At 43.9% G+C, this 25,936-nt stretch overlaps 1 protein-coding gene across 3 annotated transcripts in view; it reads left to right on the top strand.

Moving 5' to 3' along the window:
• The window catches only part of ATP2A3 (ATPase sarcoplasmic/endoplasmic reticulum Ca2+ transporting 3), a 136,331-nt gene that overhangs the window by 42,904 nt on the left and 67,491 nt on the right, over positions 1-25,936 (top strand). For all 3 annotated transcript variants that reach the window (XM_084650817.1, XM_084650818.1, XM_084650819.1), the window contains exons 2-5: positions 5,426-5,443; positions 7,176-7,258; positions 16,139-16,243; positions 19,494-19,632. In XM_084650817.1, coding sequence (XP_084506943.1) covers positions 5,426-5,443; positions 7,176-7,258; positions 16,139-16,243; positions 19,494-19,632 — 345 coding nt within the window. The remainder of the gene's footprint in view (positions 1-5,425; positions 5,444-7,175; positions 7,259-16,138; positions 16,244-19,493; positions 19,633-25,936) is intronic.

Here is a 25,936-nt window from a genome sequence, read left to right on the forward strand (position 1 = left end):
ATGAATGTTTGCCGACATTTACTGATAAAAATCAGATCCCTCCAAGCCTAAGTGTAATGGTTTGAAGGGGGTGAAGTTAGGTTAGGAAAGTCATCACAATAACAAAGTTTCTGCCTCTGTTACTAGTAAGACCTGATGCTGTAATTGAAAAGTTGAATAAGTTTAATTTTTTTTTGGTCGTTTACTCTTTGCATTTCTTTGAATGAAAATAGACAATGGAAAATAGATTAGTTGGTTTCACTTCCTGGTTCTCATTCACCAGCTCTGTGCTGTTGCTGCTGTATGAAGATATAGAGTTCATAATCTAGGTTTGAGTCACCTTTTACTTTATCTAAACCTAGCCTTAATTTGCAGTTAGAGTAATTCAAGCACATTTGGCTGAAATCAGGCCTGGTGAAACTCCATTGAACTTACACCAGAGACAAATTTGGTCCATTAATTGGTATCAGTGAGTACCAGGGCTTGGAAGGAAAGCTTGTGTTTGCTGTCAGTTACCTATTTCAGTGCTTCACTATTAACAAAAATATCAGGCTGAAGACTAGGGTTGTCTCTCTCAAGGCCCACTGAATGTAGATGTGACTCAATCCCTTAGTCGTCTTTGAAAATTTCAATCAAAATAATTGGTATTTAATTACATGGAACTTTGATTTTTATTCTGATGTGCAAACAGTGTAGTACGAAAAGTGGAAGGAACAGCCTATTGCTGAGGGAGTTGATCGGGCATTGGAATGGGAATCCAGACATCTGGCTCCTATTCCCAATTGCCACTTAGCTGCTGTGGCCATGAGCAAGGCTCTTCTATTTGTCTGTCTTATCTAGTTAGATTATAAGGTCTTCAAGGCCGGGACTGTGTTTCACTATGTGTATGTACAGGTCCCCTAGCACAATGGGGTCCCAACCTTGATGGCAGTGCCCAAGCACTACCATACTATAGATAAATAACATTGATTCTTTGCTGGCTTATCAAATCTTGATTCCACAGGCTGAATTCTAGTTTGTGACACTGATGCAAACCGAGGAAGTCGGTGAGCCAAATCCCTGCCATCACTCCCCCAGCTTAACCTATGATATGAATCTACTAAGAAACCAACTCTTGAAAATGCAGAAAATTGTTTGCTCTGAAAGACTCTGCTGGAAGAGTTTGACAAGCCCTGAAAAGTCCCATCCTTGCTCTCAAACAGCCATCAGCTAGCGACTCCAGTATGCACATTCCAATCTTCCTTTGTACAAAAATATGTTACTGCAGTTTGGGTTTTTTTAGTGAACGTTTTCAGCGCTGGTCGTTTTTGTTCATCCTATGTTTTAAAAAAAAGGGTGTGACCCTTAGGTTTATAGCTGAACTTTAGGTTCAAGGGTGTTTGGATTTGTGTTTGTGTTTGACTCCTCTGTAATCTGGATATTACCTCTGTCCTCTCAATTCTCATCTTGCAATGTTTGTCCCCACGCCCCCTCTGTCCTTAAGTTTTATGGGGAGAACTCAGAACTCAAGTGCACTGAATACTTGTATACCACAGGGAGTGTAGTATAAATACCTAGCTAGACAGTGCGTGAGGGTGTCTGGCTTTGTCATATTACCTATCTTGCTCAGTTCTACTTGCTTCCTCCACAGAAGGCGAAATCGAAGCTTGCATGAGATGTTTTTGTTCATTTCGTTCAAAAAGATTCTTCCCTCTGAAATGTGTCTGCAATTGTGAGTCACCAGTGCTTTGCTATGAAATGAGAATTCATTCACTGAATGCTAATGATATTTTTTTTTAAAAAAAAAAAGAGACAGCGTGAGAGAATAAATGCCTTGGCTACCGCTGAGAGAGAGTGATCCAGCCATTTGCATGAAAAATTCAATGCCCCTTCCTCCTCCTCAGTGGAAGCACTGATACTTGTCTGGGATGAAACTAACTATGCTTTAGTGGACCAAACTTGTACTGTGGTGACCCCCCCAATGTTGAACTCTGCACCTTGGTGAATCCCTTTCGTCTTTCAGGAGCTGCCTGAAACATTATTAATGTGGACCCTGGTGTAGAATGGTTTCCCAGCTCCCAACCCAGGCTGAAATGTGTGCATGCAATTAAATTAGAGCACCCAGTCTTACGGCCTTTTGACAGCAAGCTGCAGGATCTAGGGAAAGTTGAAGAATTGGGATGTGCCTCTTGCCATTCCCCCAGCTCAGACAGTTTTCCTCTGTCCTCCCTTGGGAGCCCATCTGCCATCTGGACCGTATTCCCCTGCCTTCATCATTATTAGCTAGAAGTACTTTGTCCTGCTGGCTGTAATGTGGCAAACTGTGGCAAGTGCATGCAGTGTGGGCTCCGCCAGGCTTCTACATAGCTCTGTCAAACTACGCAAAATCCCATAGAAACCTTCACAGTGCACTGCGGGGGAGTCTAGTACAGTCTAGCAGAAGCCACTGTTCTTCCTGATCCCCTATCTCATTACAGGGCTGTCTGCTGCATATAGAGAAAATTCTAAACATGAGTCAACCTTAGGTAGTGTTCGCTCCTCCCAGCCCCAGGTGTGAAATGCAACAGAGAAAGTTATTGTAACCCCTGGATGGCCAGAAAAAAATAAAAATGTTAAGGCTTTACAATTCATTGTCTTTGGACTTCCCAGAGCTAGAAGTCAGTGCTCTGTGTGCCATTGGAAAGCTGGTTTTCTGGTTGAGTAAATCCCTGAGGGAACTGGCACGTGAAGTGGGCAAAAGTGAGTGATAAATACATTTATAACTCAGCTCTGCAATTTATCACTTGGAGGTCACCTCTGCACTTATAAGCCTGTGTGCGCCTGTGCGTGTATGAACTGAAAATCTTACTTTTGGAAATCTGTCATATATAACTAGGGTTTTTGGGTGCCGAACTAGGGTTTTTGGGTGCTGGACTAGAGGTGTTTTGGAGGTGCCTGACTTCCAGAGCGTGGGTGCTCAGAAATTTCTGAAAACTGGCCCTTTTCATATGGTTCAAGTAAGGCACACAAAATCACAGGCCACTTGTGAAAACCATGGCGTGTGTGTGTGTGTGTGTGTATATATGCCAAGATTCATTCTCTAATGTGTGTGCATGCATATAAATATATAGACTATAAACAAAATAATTTGGCTGTGGGTGGGAGTATATAATTGCAACACATGATATTGCATTGCCCTATACCTACCCCATTATTCCAGCTGAGTGTGGAAACATTAGACTATTATATCTATGAGGGAACTTCCTTTCCTGTTGCATTACCGCAGTTAAATATTTTCATTCTTAGAAATATGTGAGAAGTCTCTGAAGCTTGTAGTCTATCCTGTAAATCTTTATCAGGCGATTTCAGATTAGGAGCTTTTTTCCTTTCAGGCTTTTATTTTCACCTTGGGGCAGTTATCAGTTTTGCTTGCCAAGATTAAGATGCAAAGCTTTGCTCTGGTTGAGAGATCAGTCAGGGACTGTGTTCCTTAGAACTGACAGATATACCTTGGAATGGTGGAACAGCAGGTGACTGGTTAAAGCTGGGGAGTACCCTGGATTGCTAAGGGAGCTCAGGGCATCTGTTGAATATGAGTATTTGTAGGGGCTGCCTGTGGGAATTCTCTTCTGCAGGTGCCCAGAAGTGACCGATAGTAACATCAGTGACCCAGCCAGTTGTAGGTATTGCAAGGGGTGGCGTTTAAGTGTAAAAAGAGAGGTGGGGGAAAAGGGCTGATGACCAAATAAAATAGTCAAAATATATGGTTGAAGGTACTGGAGAGCAGCCTATCGTGAATACTGAAGCCAGTATAATTAGTGACTTATGCAAACTCACTGGTGTTTATGGTTACCTTGCCCTTCCATGCCCTGTTCGTCTGCTCATCCACTGATTGCATATTGTCAAAATGCTAGGCTGTGAGCTCTCTGGAACTGTTTTTGCACTACTTTTTTGTACAATGGCTAGCATGACGAGGCCCTGATTTGAGACCTGCAGACGCTATTGCAACAGAAATGATCAGTAATAAAGGGGGAGGTTGTTAGCACCAACTGGCATTTGTACATTCCAGACCTATCAAAATACTAGTGAGACTGGGGGAGAGAGAGGTGCCTCTCTAAAAGAGGTAGCAGGGACACTTGAACTGTTTTTCAAATAGTCTCAGCATTTCAGACCCAGAGGAATCGTATTTATTTGGAGCGCACAGTCTCAAAGTGCCTCAGTTCTCCTCCTGTAAAGTGATGATGGTACTTCTCTGTCTCACAGGTGTGTTGAGGATAAAGTCCATGTGCATGTGTGAGATACACCAATGATATGCTAAAACCTAGACAGACAGAGTTGTATAAGACCAGAAGCTGGCAATGGGACTCCTTTCTAACCGATGGGAGTTTGAAAAGTGTTGGCCTAATTCTGCTCTCATTGAATTCCAGGGGTAAAACTCCCACTGGAGCAGTGTTAGGTCAACCTTGAGTTCTTTTAAAAATGTCACCTTTATCTTCTCTGTTGTACTCAAAGGAGGGAAAAACAGAGCTAGTCTGGGAAGGAAAGTATAAGTGACAGAAATAAATAAATAAAATTAATTCCCTTCTGATCAGTTGTCGTCGTTCCGCCCCCACCCTGGACAAAGGCAGCCAAGCTACATACTTCATTAATCTCTTAAATCTCAAAATCTTAATTTGTTAACCCATAGATTCTGTTAAAATAATAATGCTTGTGAGAGGTATTGTAACTGACAACTCTTCTGATGTGGGACTGTTTTCAATACAAGCTGGATTTCCAAATGTCTTGCAGGCCGTCAAGGTTTCAGGCTAATGAGGATCTATTCAGTGTAATTAATAGTCTGTCAGGGAATGTGACTCTATCTTGGATAATGGAGTTTTGGATAATTGAGGTTGAACTGTATGAGCAAAGTGAGGGCTAGGCAGTTTAGTCTCTTGTCAGGGTTGTCAAGTTTGAAAGAAGATGTATATTTTATTGAAATCCAGTAACCTCTGAGTAATTCCAACTCTCTGCTCTGACCCCTGTGCCTTTGCCTGGTTGCACTGTCAGGGGGAAATGGAGACTGGCTTTTTGTTCTTTAAAACAAATGTTAGGAAGAGCAAAGGAGAAACGCAGACACTACTGGGAAGAATTATCTTGGGGTAGAAAAGAAAATGAATTCCAGTTTGGTCTCTAAAATGCATAATGTTCTCCATTCAACCAGCGTCCCGGGGGGATCATACATCTCACCTCTCTTCCTTAAGATTTGTTAGGCTGTCTCTTGTTGTGTTTGGTACATAGATGCCTTTTTTGCACCCTTTCCAAAGTTCTTGGGGCCTCAGATGTGTATAAATGAAAATATGTGGTTTTCACAAAGCTTTCTAGTCTAACCACTCAACCAGTTTGTTTCCAATGCTGAATTCTTGTGTCTGTTTCCAGATCAATAATATCTATTCTTTTTCTTTTCTTTCCTACCATGTATGTTTTTTGGCATGTTGGTGGAAATCTGCAGAACTCCCTGCTGAAGAAGGTAGGTGGAATTATATTGGCTCTGCTTTTTCTTTTTCGACCTTCCCTTCACTCTTGGAGCATGTCTTTAGATATTCTGGGTGGGGACCTTAGTGTCAGCTAGTCCAATGGAGACTGCTGGGCAGCTCACAAAGGACCTGATTCAATGCCCATGGGAATATTTTGCATTGGGCTCTTCTTTAAGCCCATGGAGAGAGTTGGAGGCCTAAGAACAACCCCAGTTACACAGAGGCAAAACATACCTGTGTGAGATTTAGGAGGGGAAAGAAAGATGACTTCACACTCTTGGGTGATGCTGTCTAGAATTTTGAGCTTGAAAATTGTCTCATAAAGGAATTTTTTTTTACTTCTTGATTCTGATACAGCAAATTTTGGTAAAAGATCATTCTATGGAACTGTTAAAAAGTAGCTCCTATGCGTACAGAGCAACCTGACCTGCAAGGCATCCTAAGCTAGACCAGTGCATATCTACTATAATAATAATACTACTTTACATTTACGTAGCACCTGTAACCTGTGGTTCCAAAAGCATTGCATAAAGATGATAAGCTTATACTCATTGTGCAGGTGAGTAAATTGAGCCCCAAGAGGTTTAAGGGACTCCCCATGTGTCATATAGTGAGTCAAAGACATTCAAAAATAGAATGCAGAAATGCTGACTTAGGTCCAGATCCTCAAAGGTATTTAGGTACCTAACTCTCATTGGTTTCAATGGGAATTAGACCGTAGCTCCCTGCTCTGATCGCTAGACTGTTGGTTCTCAGATAAAAAGGCATCTATTGTACACTGCTTTGTTGGGGATTATGAAGCAGGGTGGTGAAACCTTTTAAGTGTAAGAAGAATGGATGTCTTCAACACTAACAAGCATTTATACATCCTGTAAGTTGAGCACGTGCAGTTTTCCAAAACTACATAAATGAAGGGAAGGGGGCTCAATGTTAGTCCCTTTAGTTAAAACAAAACAAAACATGCAAACAAACTTAGTTTGGGGGAGGATTCATGTCTGATGATGTTTAGATAGGTCAAATTTTGGCTGTGAAAATCCTTCATGCTATCCCTTGAAAGGTGAGTTATATTACTCCAGAAATTAGAGCAATGCATAGCTCTGCAATGGCAGGCAGGGACCTCAGTTCCACCCAAACTAAAACCTTGGGCTTTTCAAAGTGTGTGAATCTTTTTTTTTTTTCTTTTAAACCCAGGAAACTTCAGGTGCATCAGTTTTTAGTGATATCCCTGTGCACAGGGCCATTGTCTACTAACCATCTGTGATCGCCACCAGGAAACACTGCCTTGTTTCTTGGCTGCCTCCTTCCATCCCCATTTGTCTTCTGCTTAGCCCCTGGCAAGGGCTTGTAATTCATGCTGGTGGAGCTTAGCATGATCCGGTCAGGCATCGGTATGGCTGCCACACGCTCACCTTGGAGTTGAGCTGGCAATGATACGAGTCCTGATTCAGGACAGCACTTAGCATATGTTTTACATTAGGCACGTGGTTGAGTCCCATCGACTTCAGTGGAGCGTAGGCATATATTTAAGTGCGGTCCTGAATAGGGGGTTCTTTCTTCAGTCAAGCCCACAGTGAGTCATGCCAGTAATTCTAACGCAAGCGGGTCCAACCTCAAAGCATAGCACAGAACCCTTGCACCCAAACAGGCTTAGTATCTTGAGCTCTCCCAAGTTCATTTTCAGCACCTGTGTAGCGCTTATGGTGCTTCCATATTTTGTTTTGCTAGGAAAGTCGCTCTGGGAGCTGGTGCTGGAGCAGTTTGAAGATCTCCTTGTGCGCATTCTTCTCTTGGCTGCAGTTGTGTCATTTGTAAGTATCCTCCTCTCCTCTGTATGTGTAATGCTCCCAAATAAACAAATACCAGTCAGCATTGTCTGTGCTCTAAAAGCAGACAGTGGTTGATGCTCCCTCTATGCACTCGCAAAGGTCCTGACTATAGTGGAACTGATGCTGCATCAGGGAAACAGGATTTGGAGGAAGTCTGTGAAAGTGAGTGAAAAGTATACAGAAAGGAGGTATGGGGTAGCACTTCTGGATTCGTTGTCAGGCACTCTCTTTGGAACCAAAGGACCACCAGGAGCAAGATCTGCTGCAACCTCAGAACTGCAGCAGCAGCCATGTGACTCAGATGGCTAGGGGGCAGAGGATTCCTACCCCAATATAAATCTGCAGATAAATTTAGCCCAAAAGAAGGTACAAGATAGACCGAGTATTGCACTTTAATCAGACCAGGTATATGGGATGCTAAGTGACTCTAGGTGCTTTACAAAGCAGTTATACCAGCAGTGCAGCGACTGTGCAGATAACTGACAGTAGCTTGCACACAGCTTTGATATTAGGGAATACTGATCAAGCCACTTACGTTATCCCAAAATTTCCTGGGTTCTTTAAATTTCACACTGAATTCTGTTGGAGATGGGCAGAAGGACGTCAGGGGTATAAGTGCCACTAACTGAGCCACATGTTGTATGCTCAAAGCCAATCCCAATAACATCCACCAAATTAGAAACCCTACAGCATCTATGTACCTTGAAACTTGGCTATTATCAGGTTCTCCCATTGAGTTTAATGATAATTTGGCAAATTTAAACCTTTGATCCAGATAATTCATTCTGAAAATTCATGTCAGACTTCTAAAAAGCCACAGCTGTTTAGCTGTGTATGTTTCACATGTGCTGTAATTAAGTTCCTTCCAAACTAGTTCAATAGCTGCCCAGTTAGAAGACTGCGAGCCCATTCATTTAACGAGGTATCACTTTCTACTGTACTTGTGGCTCTCTGGCTAGTTCCTGCAGAATAGCAAAGTACTGTGGTGTAGTGGGAGACAGTGCAGAGGACAAGGCACTGCACTAAGTCGGGAGACAAAGGCTATATACGCAGCTCAACCACTGACCTGCTGTGTAATCTTGGATAAAGCACTTCACCTTGATAGTCATTCATTTTAAGGCCAGAACAGACTACTGTGATCATCTAGTCTGGCCTGCATAAACTTCCCTGAATTAATTCCTGCTTCAAGTCCTGATAGCTGTGGTTGGACTCAAGAATATCTTTTAGAAAAACACACTTTCTTGATTTTAAAATGTCCAGTGATGGGGAATCCACCACAACCTTTGGTGAGTTGTTCCAGAGGTTGTTTACCCTCACTGTTAATAAATTGTACCTTAGTTTTCGTTTGAATGTATCTAGCTTCCACTTGCACCCTTTGGATCTCGTTATACCTTTGTCTGCTAGATTGAAGAGCCCTCTGTTATCAAATGTCTGTTCCCCATATGGGTATTTGTACACTGTGATCAAGTCAGCCCCAGTTGAATTTGAGATCACATTGTGCTAGATGCTGTACACGCGAAATAAAATACAGTGCTTGCCCAAAGAGTCTACAATCTCAACTGCATGCAATTCAGGAAATATAATTATGAAACATGAATACAGCACAAAAGATCTATAATCCGTAGGAATTTTAACAGGAGTGCTAAAACCCGTGTGATGGAGGAGCCACAGCAGAAAGTATTTTGAGTTGCTCAGCACTAAGTTAAGCTTGTTTTCCCCCCTGAGACGTTCAAGCTCTTTATAGTGACAGATCCAAGAATATGAGCTGCTCTGATGAGTGAGCATGGCAGGCAAATCAGTACATTTATTTAACCATGTGAATGTAGAATTAATATACAAGCATGGTTTTGAATAGGTGTTGAACAAGAGTAAAGGAGGACAGGATGTGTGTTTAAAGTAGTAGGCAAAGCTGCAACCAAAGAAAAGTTAATATGCAAAGAGACACAAATGACATGAATAGATGTGGTAGTTTTTTGTGACAGCTGCAGAGGTTCTGCATTCTCTAAAGTCCCAATTTAGCAACGCATTTAAGCATATCGTCACTGTAAGGACGTGCTCAAGTGCTTTGCCGATTTGGGGCCTGAGCAGCCTGCCCCTGAAGTCATTTGGGCAATCTCAATTTTGAACCACTGAGTCTCCACATTTTATTCTTCATTTTTCTCTTTTAATGGTCTCTTGTCTGTTAAAACTTCCTTTTACAGGCCATTAGCCCTGTGTGCAGACTCCAAGGTTAAGATGGCACCTATAATTCTGTTGCATACACAGATTTTCCCCTTATTTCTTGCTAAAAGTTCCAAGTTTCTGCATGAAAAGATCATAAGATTGTATTTGGCATCTCCCATTGAGCTCAGATGTTGCTTAGTAGGTGATGTTCTGCTGCAAGACTTGTGTAAGAAACTAAATTCAGCTTCCCTTGTGAGTTGCGTGAAAACCGTTGTACCCAAGCTAGATAAAATTAGCCACGGAGAGTCTGTCTTCACTGCAGAGTTAACCTGGGCTCTTACTTGGTGGTTGTCCTTAACCAAGCTTCTGTCCACACACAGAAACTTCTGACCTAAGTTGTTTGGTGCTTTCAACCTGGGGTAGCTGGCTATCCTGGGCTATAGACTAAAGCCTGAATGCTGCTTTTCACTTTGGCTGGTAACCAGCCCACTTTGCAGTGAGGAGACCGGCTAAACCAGTCGAGTGGTGATGGTCCTTCAGTGCCTTCTCACAATTCCCCCTGTATGCCCAGAAGGACAGACAAGTTCTCCCACAATTTGTTAGGAAAGAATCATATTGCGGCTCAGCTTATTGAAGTGCTAAGAACCAAGGGATGTACCCCCAGAAGGCCTCATGACACATGGGGGAAGTACAGAGACACTGTGGCCTCACGAACTTAAATGTGGCTTTATAGTGTTGCTGCTCACACCTGGGCTAAGCTAGCCTGGGTGCCCTGATCCACGTGCCAATCACCTGAGTTAACTCTGCAGCAAATACATCCTTAGTGCCAGGAAAAGTGTGCATAGGATAAAAAGAATGGAGGGTTGATCTGATCTTCCACATAGCAGAAGATTCAATGACTTGTTCCGTTCTTCTATTCCCGAGTGTCAGGAATCTATAAGGAGGAGTGGACTGCATTTTTGGAAGGGTAGGAAAGAAGTAGTATGCGAAATCTTTGAAGCTTTACCTGTATACCTAAAAGAACATTTTTTTTTTTTGTTGTGAACAGGCATCTCCATGATGTTGTGTGTGACTCTCTTCTTATGTTGAATGAAGGGGTGGAAGTGGGCTGTTTCTCCTTGAAGAGCTGTCTATTGGAAGAGAGGGTGGAAGGATTTAGGACAGGGGGAACAGACGGGGATTCCAGGTATTATGGAGCTCTGTATGGAGGGGAGAGATACGAAGAAGACTGTTAGGGATGCACCTTGGGCATAGTGGAAAGAGAAGAACAGAGTGACTGGGTGCTGGACTTTGGGTTCCTGTGGGGAGATGCAGAGCTATTCTGCTGTTTCTCACAAATAGCTGGATCAGAAGGGTCTGTGGAGCTCCAGCTCTGGTACATAAAAGGCTTGAGTGGCTTTCTGAAGAAGAAAGATCTAGAGGGAGGGATGTGAAGCCTGGCTGAGAAAAATGCCCTTTTTTATGTTGGCAAGTACAATCTTGCAGCGGGGCTGTAGTTAAGAACACAGGCAGAGTGCAAGAAAAAGGGTGAGGTTTATTGTTAAACAATACCCGGTGGTGTGATGATGTGGGAACTCTTCCTGTTCACAGATTGTGTAGGTCATTGGAGGTGAGACAGGGAACTTCTTATATAAGTGAAGCTAATATTAAAATTCCACATATTAATCAATATTCCGATCTAAACAGCAGGGACCAAATCCATGCATCTGTATGTATCAAGGAAGGAGGAGTCCTGAAATTGTTTACAAAATCTGTATGTTTGGACCCTCTTGCTTTGAAATAAAGCCTTTCTCTTGACAGTTTAATGTCTAGATGTGTCAAAGCCACTTTAATGCTAGTCAGAGGCATTAAATTTTTAATTTAAAAATCCAGCATTTTACATTATTTTTCTCCAGATAGATTCTTGAGTTGGAATTTCAGCATTATGCCATCGTGTGTAGGAGTTGCTCTTACACCTGCTGTTAGCTTAGTTGAGCCTGTTCTGTTTAAAGAGCCTATTGATGCCAAAATCATGAGTGAATGAGAGTTTGAGATATTGAAACAAACTCCACCTTCTCACTGTTGTGAATTTTGTCATTTTAGGAAAGGGATTTAATGGCATGGCTGAGTCTAATGCTATTTAGATAGCATAAATTTATCTTCCCTTTAAACTTCTACTGCAGAAAATGTTGTGATATCAGCCAAGAAGCCCTGACTGCAATTGGGGTTCCATAATAGCACAAATGCATAGTAAGACAGTCCTTGTTCTGAAGATCTTGCATAGACAAGACATCAAAGGGTGGGAGGAGAAACTGTGGCACAGAGGAGGGAAGTGACCTGTCACATAGTAGGTCACTGGCAGAGCTGGGACTAAAACCTAGGTCGTCTCTCTCTCTTCTGTCTTATCCACTAAATTATGTGCCTCCCCAAAATGTAGGGTGTAATTTACTTGACACCAATAACAAAATGTAGTTTTTAATTTCTCTGTACCTTAATATGTTATGTATTTTTGAGGATTTCAGTGTGGAAGTATAGATTCTAGTTGACGTATGAATGGCTTTTGTTATTCTTAGCTATTATGGAGTACTTCTTCATCCATAGATCCCAAATCACTTTAGAAAGATGGGTATGTAGATCATTTCCACTTTAGAAATGAGGAAAACGTCTTGCTGCTAGAGAAAATAAATTTTAGACTAATTCTGGGCATCCACAATGTAGCTTGATGTCTGTGGATCATGACACATTTTCTTTAATGACATAGCTATGGTAGGGCCATGTGTCTTTCAAGCTGAGGTTTCAGCTGTCACTACAGGTGATCCAACGAAAGCTTGGCATGCTTATCTGACCTCACCCGAGCTTGTTTGGGCATGCAGGAGACAACATGGTTTAGCAGTTAGATCAGGGCACAAGAAGTCAGAAATCCCCAGTTCTGTTCTTGGTTCTGCTCTGACTTTCTGACAGATCTTGGGAAGTTGCTTCACTTCTTTGAGGCAATTTCCCTCCTCCTGTGAGAGTACTGTAAAGTACTGCAGGGCACTGTAAATGTGCAGAATGTTTATTCAAAATGAGATGGCAGTCTTATGACAACAGGTTTTTCGATGAGATTTCTAGTACTTCCTGGACAGCTTGCAAACACCACCGGAACGGCTTGTGTGGGAAATTTTGGCACAGCAATGGAAAAATGGGAGCGCTGGATGGATTCTGGTTTGGGTTTGAGTTTTGGGAGAAGGATTTAGAGTTGGCTGGTTGTTAGCTCTACCTATCACTTTCTTCTTGGCAAGACTGGTAGATCTTTAATAGGAGTCTCTTCTCTCTCCGCTCTCCTTGTCGTCGTCCCCCCCGTAACCCCCCCCCGCATTTAATTTTTCAGTGGAAAGCTTAAACGCCTGTGTTTATTTGCTGGGGTGGAATGTTGATTCATTAGCAAACCTCTTGCCAGATGCAAAGTGTTCTCTGTAACTGAGGCATGTATGCAAACTCGCCCTTCCGGTTTACGCATGCTGAAGCTTTACTAACGTGTAACCCTCCTCCTAGTGACCTCTCTCACATCTGTTGTTGTTCTGAACAAATATATAGTGAATCAGCACAAAGTCCATACATTAGCATAGCAGTTAGTCTATACAACACTGAGTAATCTGAATGCTGGCACTCTTGTTGATTCACTTGCTATCAATGGCACTTAGCTGTATAGTGCAGACATAGCCTTTTAGCGACATGGGTGTGTTGCCACAGGCGTGCTGCTTAAAGTCGCACAGTGTAGCCACTGTTTGTCGGCTTTCCTGCAGACAAAAAACTTTTACCCACAGCGAGCAGCGTTTGTGTTATCGGCAGAAGAGCGCTCCTGCCGACAACACGCTGTTCACACTGGCACTTGCCGCAGCAAAACTTTTGTCTTGCGGGGGGGGGGGGGGGGGTTTAACACCTCTGAAAGACAAAAGTGTTGTCGTTCAATTGCCAGTGTAGACATAGCCTTTGAAACTACATCGCTGATTCTTGTCATATTAGTGGTGCCTGGTACTGTATGGTGTCATTGATTTCACATACTTTCAGTGGTTCGTAGAACTACAGTGCTGGCTGCATTAGAAATGTCTAATATCACTGATCTTTTAGATGCTCTCTGGGTAGTATGAAAAACTCGTGGCTATCTCTTTAAGGCATGTTGTCAGGCCAGATTTGCCTCCACATTTAGATTCTGTACAACTGAGCTTTAGAAAACCTGCTCTTGTGATTAACTTTGGTGTGTGTTTATTTTTTCTTTATGGTGGTTCATTCTTTGAATGCAGAAAATGACAATTTAGGGCCTGCGTTAAGAGAATGACATGCAGGTTAGGCGACTATATCGTGCTCTGTTGCTGCTGGTTTTGCTGCTGAATAAGGGACTTTCCTGTAAAGGCTCCAGGTGGCATGTCTGAAAAGCTAAAGCAGTCATAGAGTCTCAGGACCTGACTTAGAGAAAGATTGCACGCACAAAAGTGCATGACCATTTGCATGCCTAATTTGTATGTGTTACGGCTTATGTAATGGCAGCAATTGCACGTGCCAGTGACCACATCCAGCTGGTAATCTGCATGGGCAGTACTTGAAAACCAATCCTGACGATTGGGATTGTGAATGACAGTTGCTGTAAAACCTGCACATGGTGCTGGGGATTTTAGTGGGACTTTCAGCTTTGGCCTTCATCTTCCTTGCTTCAGTCAGCTAAACTCCAGGCTTTTGCAAAATCAAGGCAATGAGGTGGGGGGGCGTTGATGTAACTGGAAGGGGAACTCTGTAATCATAACTAGGATGTCACAGCTACTTCCTTGAGCTATAATCAATAATTCAGTGTCCCTCTGCTTTCAAAGGTGCTTGATTCTCAGATATTTGTTTAGTTCAGCACAAATGAATACTCATTTGGATGTGCTATCTCAGTCATCAAAGCAGGAAAGGACAGTGAGCTGGGAACTCGTGTTCTGATTCCTGAACTGCCTCTGACTGATTTAGGGACCCTTCTCTCCCAGTCTCTGATGGAACTTGCCTGACTCCCTTTACTAGATTCTCAGCTCCTATGAATATGGGGATCATGCTACATATACAGCTCCACTTTCCTTAGTGTACAGTTGCCTTACGTCCCCAGCTACCTCATGAATTGGTTTGCTGGTTTGAACATAATAACAGAGTCCAGAGTCATGCACCAGAGTTATTTACTGGCTGAGCCGGGGGTGGGGGGATTATGCACAGATGTGGAAGGAACAGATTTTAATCAGTATATATCAAGGTTCCTTGATTTTTCTCTCTCTCCAAAACCCAAGGGGGGAAAAGTTCCATAGCTGCTAATCAAGAGTACAGAGCGGGAAATGTAGAAAAATTTATTATGTAGTACTTGCTAAATACTTGGTGACTTACCCAACCCTGGCTGAAATTAAAAGGAGTCTTTCCATCAACTTCAGTGGGCTCTGGATCAAGCCCATGGTGCACGGTGTCGTCGTCAGTTCGACCTTCATCATGTGAGAAATCTCATGTAAAACAGAACTTTGAGATGCTATTATTTCTGAATCCTGACTTGCACAGTCACAACATTTTGAATAAGGAGCTTTTAGTGCCTTTGTCTTCTTTTCTGCTAGTGCAAAACCTTAAGTGGATAAACAGACCTGCTGGAATCCATTGAAAATAACCCACACAATATCAATTCCTTCCTAGCCCAGACATAGGTCAGAAAAGCATAATGTGAGCCATTCATGAGCTGGTGAGCTAACAAACTGGTTTCCAGTCCACTTGAATAGAAACCATCTGACAAATCTCCTACCATTTTGGACTAGATGACCTTCTGGGGTCCCTTCCAACCCTGATATTCTATGATTCTATGATCTCCCACCCTCTCTGCTTTAAAAGTGGCAACGAGTCCTGTGGCACCATATAGACTAACAGACGTATTGGAGCATAAGCTTTTGTGGGTGAATATCCACTTCGTCGGTGTCATTTTTTAATAACGGCATTCCATATCAGCCGGTAATTGTCTTGTGAAAATGACATGTTATCATGCCACACAAAGGGCAATCAAATCCTGGGCAGCTGCATTTTAAGCCTGACTTTGCACCTCAGGATTGCTGGCAAGAAAACCAGTTTGCCTTGTAATTGTCCTTCAGCAATTCTAGGTGGGACTGGTTTCTAATAGGAGGAATTGCAGATGGACTCCCTCCTGAAAAATCAACATGGGAGTGGGAACCTCTGATACATACATGCCTTCGACTGAGCTGACATTTGAATGCTTTACAGTGTTGTTGTGGCAGTGCTGTGATCTTTGCATACAAATGCTTTGACAAGCAGCTCAAGGGAGTGAAAATGTGGGCATGAGGGATTTTTTTTTGTACCAGCACTTGTGCTTTTCTCACCTGGTCATCTGATTCATAGCTTTGGGTGCTTCAGGGCTGTAAAACACTAATTTAAAAAATCCAATTCAGCAAGCTACTTAGGCAGGAGCTTAACTTTAAGCACCTGAGTGGTCCCATTACATTGAATGCAATGCAAGCAATCCTGTGTTTTCAGTTTAAGCACATGCTCAGATACCTTGCTCTGACCCAAGGCATCTAACACTAATAGCGTTCACACCCATGATGAAGGGCCTGATCCAAAGCCCAGGGAAGACAAAGGAAGGACTGCCACTGGCTTCAGTAGTTTGAGTTATGCTGCCCAAAACAGCTAGCGGGTCCTAGAGTTACACTGTATCTTGCCACCCTGCAGATCCTGGCCTGGTTTGAAGAAGGTGAAGAGATCACTACTGCATTTGTAGAGCCAGTTGTCATCATGCTGATTCTCTTAGCCAATGCTGTTGTGGGGGTGTGGCAGGTATGTAACCGCTTTTGTCTCCCTTCTTTAATTCCTGTAAGCACTGCGGTTTGTTTGGGGGGCAGTGGAGCTATTGGCCAGGTGCCTGGAACTGTACAGCCTGCATGAATGAAGCCCTGGCTGTTTAAATGCACGAAGGGATGCTCATGAGTTGGAACCATGTGCTAGGTTTGCGCTGCAGAGTTAACTCAAGTTTCCTACGATCCAATCCGCTCTTTTTTGAGCTAGCCAAGTTTGAGCGACTAGTCACACTATGAAATAACACTCAAGCTGCACAGAGCTGGCAAATTGTCTTCACTCAAGCTGTGGCCTTTACCCCCTCTCGAGCCAGCCAACTTGAGGCAAAAGCACCAGCACACTCACATGAAGGGGATGCAGGTGAGGGGTAATACTTGAGTTAACTCTGCAGTGAAGACAAGCCTGTGGTGAGGGAAGTATTGTGCAGCTGCCAAAAACAAAAATAAGACCGTGGAGCATTGAGGGAATGAAGGGAGAAATTCTGGTAAGGAAAACATGAACCCCACTTGAGGTTGATGAAAGCAGGCTTTTAATTACCAAACAGTAATGAAAATGAGGAGCCAGACTCTCAGCTGGAGCCTGATCTGCACAAGGGAAAAAGTCCCCAAAAAACCCCAGAGAAAAGCGAGTTCAGTTCGCCAGGTATTGGCAAAGTTGGTAACTAACGAGTAGGGAATAGACCCTATGCTGGTGAAGTCTCCATGTTTAGCTCACTTAAAAAAAAAAAAAATCTGTGAGTACTTTAAAAGGATATAAAATGCCATCCTGAATAAAAATAGAATGAGTGACATGTACTACATTTAATCTTTATTTTGTCATCCCTTAATTTTTATTTGGCAATTCGTATAGTTTGGAGTTTAGGATGCCACACTTATTTACCACCTAGTTAAATACCACTTATCTTTTGGCAGTGGCCAAATGCGTTTTCATTAAGCAAACTTCTTAATGCGCCCCAACTGCAGTAGCAGTTATTACCAGGTGCTTTCATTTGCCTGTTGTTCCCTGGAACATCTTGCAAGGTAGTATCCATTCTGAAAAAGTGGCAGACGCTAAGGTCTTTTTTACTTCAAAATATTAAGCTGCTGTTTAACTTAGTTTTAAGCTTATTTGATATATTCTAATTGCTGCATCCAGTGCTCAGGGGTGCTGCAAGTTGAGCCGAAATGTGTCTGGGTAGAAAATCCATATTCTTAGAAGCAAGAGACGATTAGGCTCACTGATCATTTGTTCCAGGTGTGTTTTCCCTCCAAGATCCTTTGTTACATTTTGATGTAGTTCCAAAATACTAATGCTCCTTTGTATGTTCAGAACACTTCCCATGCAAGAATCTCAAAGCATTTTCCACACACTCGCTCACGAAGGTCCACAACTGTAGTTGCTCTAGGCGCACATTAACCCCTATGTCACATATAGGGAAACTGAGGCAAGACTAACAAGGAGTCTGGTGGGACCTTAAAGAGGAATTCCTCTCCTGGAATTGACACCTCCTTATCAATTATTGGGAGTGGACTACATCCACCCTGATTGAATTGGCCCTGTCAACACTGGTTCTCCACTTGTGAGGTAACTCCCTTCTCTTCATGTGTCAGTATATAATGCCTGCATCTATAATTTTCACTCTATGCATCTGAAGAAGTGGTTTTCGCAAAAGCTTATGCCCAAATAAATCTGTTAGTCTTTAAGGTGCCACCGGATTCCTTGTTGTTTTTGTGGATTCAGACTAACATGGCTATCCCCTGATACCTGAGGCAAGACTGGGTTCAATGACTTTTTTTTTAATGGTCTCAGAGTAAGTCCATAGCAGAGTTCAGTCTAGAAATCAGAAATCCTGAGACTCTGTTGTTTTAACGATTAACAACACTACCAGTTCCTCTCAGATGGTTCCATACCACTTTGCCTCTGGCACATCCGAGATTCAGCACAAAATGTAGTTTTCAGAGTAGCAGCCGCGTTAGTCTGTATCCGTAAAAAGAAAAGGAGTACTTGTGGCACCTTAGAGACTAACAAATGTATTTGAGCATAAGCTTTCATGAGCTACAGCTCACTTCATCGGATGCATACAGAGGAAAATACAGTGGGGAGATTTTATATACACAGAGAACATGAAATAATGGGTGTTACCATACAGACTGTAACAAGAGTGATCAGGAAAGGTGAGCTATTACCAGCAGGAGAGCAGGGAGGGCATGGGGGATAATCAAAATGGGCCATTTCCAGCAGTTTATAAGAACTGTAGGAGGGGAAATAAACATGGCGAAATAGTTTTACTTTGTGTAATGACACATCCACTCCCAGTCTTTATTCAAGCCTAAGTTAACTGTATCCAGTTTGCAAATTAATTCCAATTCAGCAGTCTCTTGTTGGAGTCTGTTTCTGAAGTTTTTTTGTTGAAGAATTGCCACTTTTAGGTCTGTAATCGAGTGACCAAAGAGACTGAAGTGTTCTCCGACTGGTTTTTGAACGTTATGATTCTTGACGTCTGATTTGTGTCCATTTATTCTTTTACATAGAGACTGTCCAGTTTGGCCAGTGTACATGGCAGAGGGGCATTGCTGGCACATGATGGCATATATCACATTGGTAGATGTGCAGAACCACTAACCCAGGAACCTATCCTTGCAATAAAGACTGTTGCTAACTGTGTCCACATATCTATTCAGGGGACGCCATCATAGGGCCTAATCACATCAGCCACACTATCAGAGGCTCGTTCACGCGCCCCCACCCCCACTCTTCTGCTGGTAATAGCTCACCTTTCCTGATCACTCTCGTTACAGTGTGAATGGTAACACCCATTGTTTCATGTTCTCTGTGTATATAAAATCCCCCTACAGCATTTTCCACTGCATGCATCTGATGAAGTGAGCTGTAGCTCACGAAAGCTTAAGCTCTAATAAATTTGTTAGTCTCTAAGGTGCCACAAGTCCTCCTCCTCTTAGCACAAAATGTAGTACTTCATATACTGCTTTGAAGTCATTCACTACCCCTCCCCTGTCTGAAGTAGGTAAACATGTTTCCCTTTAGCCATGGGGACAATGAGGCATAGCAAGGTTCAGTGACACTGCCCAATACCACAAAACGAATAGACTTCAAAGCCAAGATTAGAATTCAGGAGTTCCTGGCTCCCATTCCCTTGTTCACACAACTGCGCCTCCCCCCCCCCCCCCCCCACGCATCACCACCATTTAAATGGTACAAATGCCTGAAGCTCTGCTGCACGCTGTGTTTACAGGAGAGAAATGCGGAGAGTGCTATTGAAGCCTTAAAGGAATACGAGCCAGAAATGGGAAAAGTGATCCGTGCCGACAGGAATGGAGTCCAGAGGATCCGGGCTCGGGATATTGTTCCTGGGGATATTGTGGAAGTGGCAGGTATGGCAATGATCTCTCCCCCTCTTCTCTGCACCCCCCCAGCCCCTCATCTCCTTTGCTGTATGCACAGGTATGAAACATCCTGCTGGGCTATGGGTGAGGTAATCCCACCCTGAGTTAGTTTAGAACTAAACTGAAAATGCAGCGAAACTCACCATCACCCTGGTTCTTTGGTTTTGAGCAACTTTTGTTTGAAGCAACCTTGTCACAGAATAGTGAGCTGAAACAGGAGAACCGCTCCAGCATTGTGTGCTGGCTTATACTGACTATCCAGCACTCTGCTCGTCTAAAGTAAGTTAGGCTTTGGTCTGCATGGCTTTCCATGAAAGAAAATGGTCTCCCTTAAGGTTTGTGGGATAATTATTCATGGAAGACAAGTAGTGCAGGGACGGGAAAGGCTGAGGGGAAAGCATTGGTTTGCGAGCACGGGAGAGACTTGTGCTTTTGGATCTGGGTTTGGGTAACCTCCATCTGCATTCGTGTACTTCATCCTATGGCTTATCCTCCTGTCCTTCCCTTGCACATGCAGCTGTTGGGATTAAGGTGCAAAACAGATTCCATTTTCACCTGTCCTGCATTGGCCTGAGAAATGTCTCCTGCAGGTTTCTTCTTTCTTGGCCATCGCAAGCAAATTCTCAGAGGAAGCCTTATTGACCACTCCACCCTGTTACCTTTCGCCACGAGTTTAGCCCTTTGCCCTTGTGCCTCCTGTCCGTTTGGTCCTGCTTGGGCAGTGAATGGAGACAGCTGGGGTGTGGGGAATGGAGAATGCTAAGAGGTTGGGATAAGAAACTCTCTTTATTTGTAGCTAGATTCCAACTGCATTGAGCTACCTATATATTTTTTGGCTTTCAGGGGCATCACAAAGATCAGTGAGTTCTCATCCTCTCTGCATCCCTTGTACTATCCCCGTTCTATGGATGCAGAAACTGAGGCACAGAGAGACCCAAAGGTCACACAGCAAGTATGTGGCAGAGGCAGGAATACAACCCAGGTTTTCTGGGTCTAAGTCCAGTTCTTTAATCCTTCCTGTCACCTACTCCTCTGAGCAGAGCCAGGCAGAATCTACCCCTACATTTATTAGGACTTGTAGGATTGTGTTCTTTACCCTTCAATATTGAAGGCACTGTTGGAGGATTAAATAAAAAGCATTTGTTCTTCTGGCTCATGATAGTATTCTTTATATTGATTAAAGTTCAGGGTTTGCTAGCCCACACCCCTCCTCAAAATGGCACATTTCAATTAGCCAGCAAAATTATTATTATTATTATTATTTATTATTTTTTAAACCAACTTTAAGCCTCCAAATCCCTCATACTCATCTGCTCTTCTCCACTTTGTGGACTTGCTAGTGGAAAAATGCTGCAGTTCCTTGTGGACTAATCCAATTCTTTAAGTCTTCCTGTTGTACTTCATCTGGAAGATAGATATATCTAAAAATAATGCACAGAAGATCATCACGGGCCATTTCCTCAGCTGGTGTAAACTGGCATAACTCCACAGCACAGCTACATCGATGAACGCCAGCTGGGGCTCTGGCCTGAGGTTAGCACAGACTGGATTTGAACTGTGTATGAATAAGGAACTGAGATTTGGTCGCACGTACGGTGATGTCTGATTCTGCTAAGTTTGAAACCATAGATTGTTGTCTAGATGGTGTTCGGGCGTCTCCTCTGTACTCTCTGTGTGGGTGGGAAAGAACAGGGCATCAGGGACATGTGCAATGGATAAAGGGTTCCTCTTTCTAGGCTCCATTCATCCAATCTGTTTTTTTGGGGGCAGGTCCTTTGGGAAAAACAGGTCAGGGCAGTTTTTCAGCTCCACAAAGCTCCCTTTCTGTGTGGGCAAAGTGAGCCCATGGGGATTGGCTGGCCAAGATGCTCTCTGGAAAAAGGAGGCTTGCGCCTGCCTTGAAAAGAACAAATTGTAAAATGCAGCTGTCGCAGGCCAAACAGCTCAAGGATTTTTCCACCAGGGGAAAATGTCTCGGCCAGGCCTGCCCCGTTAGGATCTTGAGCCGTGTGGTCTGGTTGTCTCTGTGGGATTTTAGGAGAATGCTGACTCGAGCAGTCAGAAGTCATTAAAGTACTTGGTGCTGAAAGCGGGCAGCTGCTCAGCTTGGGCCCCGTTTCTTGTCTGTCTCCTCCTTTGCCCCCAGGAGGAGCACAGACCCACTGTTTCGCTGGAATAAAAAGAATTACGCTGCTTTTTCTTGAACAAGAATTTCAGAAAGAGAACTTGAAATAAACAACAAAGAGAAATTAAATCAGAGTCCATTGGACTGTAAACTCTTCAGACAAGGAGATCTTTTGTATTATGCTTGTTTATGTGCCTGGCACAATGGTTCCCTGATCCCTAACTGGTACCTTGTAGCTCAGAGGTGGGCAAACTACAGCCTGCAGGCCACATCCGGCCCACAGGACTGTCCTGCCCGGCCCTTGAGCTCCCAGCCAGGAAGGCTAGTCCCCGGCCCCTGTCCCGTTGTCCTCCCTCCTCCGCTGCCATGCGGGCAGCGCTCTGGGCGGCGGGGTTGCGCACTCCTGCTGAGCAGAGTGGCAGTGTGTCTAGCTCCGGCTGGGCAGCGCGGCTGCCAGACATGCCGCTTTGAGGAGCGGGAGGGGGGTTTGGATAAGGGGCAGGGGTGTCTCGGGGGACAGGGAGCAGGGGGAGGTTGGATGGGGTGGAGGTTCTGCAGGGGACAGGGGGGATAGTTGGGGAACAGGAGGGTTAGATAGGTGTGGGGTCCTGGGGGGCCTGTCAGGGGGCAGGGGTGTGGATAGGGGTTGGGGGACAGGGAGCAGGGGGGTTGGATAGTGGGTGGGATCCCGGGGAGTGGTTAGAGGCGGGGGGTCCCAGGAGGGGGCAGTCAGGGGACAAGGAGCAGGGGGGTTGGATGGGTCAGGAGTTCTGAGGGGGGCAGTCAGGGGGCGGGAAGTGGGAGTGGGTGGATAAGGGGTGGGGGCCAGGCTGTTGGGGGAGGCACAGCCTTCCCTACCTGGCCCTCTATACAGTTTTGCAAACCCAATGTGGCCCTCCAGCCAAAATGTTTGCCCACCCCTGTTGTAGCTGCTACTGCAGTACAAATTATTGTTTTATCACTGCCCTAAACTCCCTGTGCCAGTCTGCCTGCCTTCCACCAGCCTTTCAGCCTGCTAGCAACTCCCTCCCCCTCTAACTATATAGGGCAGTTAGTTAAACACCATCACGATGCCTCTTCCAGCCCCCCTAATCAAATGCTTATTGCATGCGTATGAGTGGCTGATTTTTTAAAATTTTGTTTGTTTTTTTAATTACACCATCAACATCAAAAGTCGCGGAGAAACAGCTGAGCCGTTGTCTGGGGATTCATGATTTAACTGAGACAGACTTAGCAAATTATAATACCTAGCAAGTACGCTGTCAGATTGTGTAATACAAGAGTGTGTGAATCCAGCATGAGCACCAGCTCGTATAACATGATTGACACTGCTGTGTAAAATGACACACACCCTTAAACTCTGGTAGCTGACACATTTGCACATCTAACGGGGAACATACGTATATGCTACCTAGGACCAAGCTCCAGTATTTTTTACATTGGCAGTGGAATCTATGTGATGGTTGAGGAGGGGAAAGTGAAAACCTTAGTTACCTGACTAGTTACTCAATGCTGTGCTATGATATGGGGGTAGGGGGAATGGTATGTGAAAGACAGAAATTCCTTCTTGATCCGTGTTGCAATTAGCTGATGCCCTGAAAGGTGATATCTGATTACCTCAATTTAGCAAGTAAAACTATGCATTCTGCTTTTGAGCCTAATCCATGCCACCATATTTAATGCTCTGACTTCCTGTAGAGGTGAATTCCATTGGCTTTGGCTAAGTTTTCCAGGCATCTGATGAGGCGGTGATTCTATCCCTGAGTGAGTAACCGTGTGTGTCTCAGAGAGAGAGAAAGGTTGGGTGTAATATATGGAGGACTGAAGTTGGAAGACTGAGATTAATGCAAACACTTTGTAATTGACTTCATTTTTTAAAAGGTTTGGGGTTTTGTTTAGTTTTTTAAATGTGGGATCTACAAAGGGGGGAAAACCCCAAATTGATAATGGAATGACTGTCAATTTTAAAATGGAAAACAAAGCATTGATAGCTTAGAATGAGCGCTCTCTCTCTTATTTTTGCCATGACTGTGGAACATTAAACTGTAACTATCAGCTCATCATGGTGAGCCGTTGTCGCAGCCCTTCCTTGGCCCATGGGGGAGTGGGGTGGAGGTAACCACCCCCTGATTTCCCTTTTCGGATTGTGACTTCAGTGACAGCAGGTAGAGCAGGGGCTATGCACCAGAAACTCCCTGTACTGCAGCCCTGCGGGTGGGGAATGGGAGGAGCCCTGGCTCTTCCTCCACCACTCACTGGCCAGAGTTAGGTGATCAGGAGCATACAGGAGAGCAAATTGCTCCCTGAGAAGGTGGTGAAGTAATTTACAGCCTCCCCAAAGCAAGGCAAAGAGAGGAATTGTGCTGAGCATGGTTCATTCCCTGATTTTTTTTTGGGTGATGCACCACTCCTCGCATGTTCTGTCATTACAGTCTAGTTTAGTGGAGGGTTAGGGTCCATTAAAATCATTGCCTGGTGGGTAAAATGAAGAACAAGTTAAATAATTTGTTAAAATTGCATTAAATATGGCATTTTGCCTTCGTAGCAGATTTCTTGAAGCTGGCCTCAGCTCTTCTCTCCCAGGCTGTCTAAATACAGTAGATCGCCTGTCTCTTTTTTTGGGGTGGGGGTGGGGGAGAGGGGTGTTAAAGTTCATGTTAGAAATTGACATGAGTACTGGTGCAGAGAGTCAGGATGTCCCAGTGGCTAGGGCACTAGCTAGGAGGTCAGAGTTCAAATCCCTGCTCCACCACAGACTTCCTGTGCGACCTAGGGCAAGTCACTTAGTCTCTCTGTGGCTCAGTTCCCCATCTGCAAAGTGAGGATCACGGCATTACGGGGAATAAATACATTAAAGATTGTGAGGTCTTCAGGTGCTGTGGTGATCAGGGCCATATAACTACCTTATAACAACAGCAAAGTGATAACTGGCAACGTGTTAGATAAGGCAATTCATTGCCCATGCTATTCACAATGATCCTCATCCTGCTACCCTTATTCATGCTTAGTAATACTTTATTCTACAAGTCCCACTGAAATCAGTACCTACTGTCTGCTATGTTTATGAAAGTACCTACCACAGTGGGACCCCGGTCTCTCAGCTATAGTTTCTAGGGGCTGCTGAAGTACAAAATCAAAAATTGGCTTGAGCCAGCCCTGGCCACAAGACTTTTTGCTGAGCATCATAGAGAGAGGCAATGTTCCTTGCGAGATTTACTAACCAATTCTGATCTCTTGATGCCAGTGTTGTTCCTATTTTTCTTGTGCCCATCCATTATGAAAACTGAGCCACGTGCATTCATTGGCTTCAGGCAAACATTTTTCCTTTGGCCTTCACCACAGTGGAAACTTGCAGCCTTTGATTTTGTAATGATTAGCTTCTATTTAGTAGCTGTCTAAGGACAGTTGATGCCTGGAAGCAAAACGGCCCCTTGCTAGCACAGGGAGAAGAAAGTTTGTGTGTTAAATAAATAAGCTAGTTATAAATCTCTCTCATCTGAATGAGCCTTAACTGTTACCAACCCAATGGAAAAAACTCAATAGACAGGTTGCACTGCAGGCTAGAGGCTGATCCTGTCTTCGCGAAGCCAGTTCAGTTCCCACCCAGCAATTGGCACCATTGGCAACCTCAGAGGCTTTAAAGATTTCAGTTCTTTCTCAGCACTTAAAGCAGGTCCAGCAAGGTCAGCCCTGAGGCTCATGGCCTAAGCTCTGAGCCCTGCTCTCTGGGTATCTATCAAGCTCCAATCACCATAGTATAGATGTACCTGTTCTTTTCACATCCTGCTAATAGATTTTAGTGCCTGCAGCTGGCAATAGATTACATCTCACAAATAGATGACCCTTTCGTGTAAGGGGGAGTAGAGCATTTTGGTATATCTTAAAAAGGGTCCATCTACATGGATGCTGTCCGTGTGTGAATAAAATTTCTTGCCGAGGGGGGTTTCAGTTCTCTTTATCTTGCATTCTTTGGTTCAGGGATATAGAAATGAGAGACTTACCCCAAATAAATCTTCCAAAGTTAAGAGCTTCATTCCAAAGGCCTTGACTAAATAGTGTATAGTATGTCATCTGGCATTCACCCAATAGGTCTTGATTCAGTGCCCATTCAGGTCAGTGGAAAAGACTCCCATTGATTTCAATCTGCATTAGATAAGGCCCTTAGCC

This window comes from Lepidochelys olivacea (assembly GCF_965140295.1).
Source record: "Lepidochelys olivacea isolate rLepOli2 genome assembly, chromosome: 17".
In the NCBI taxonomy this organism is placed as follows: Eukaryota; Metazoa; Chordata; order Testudines; family Cheloniidae; genus Lepidochelys; species Lepidochelys olivacea.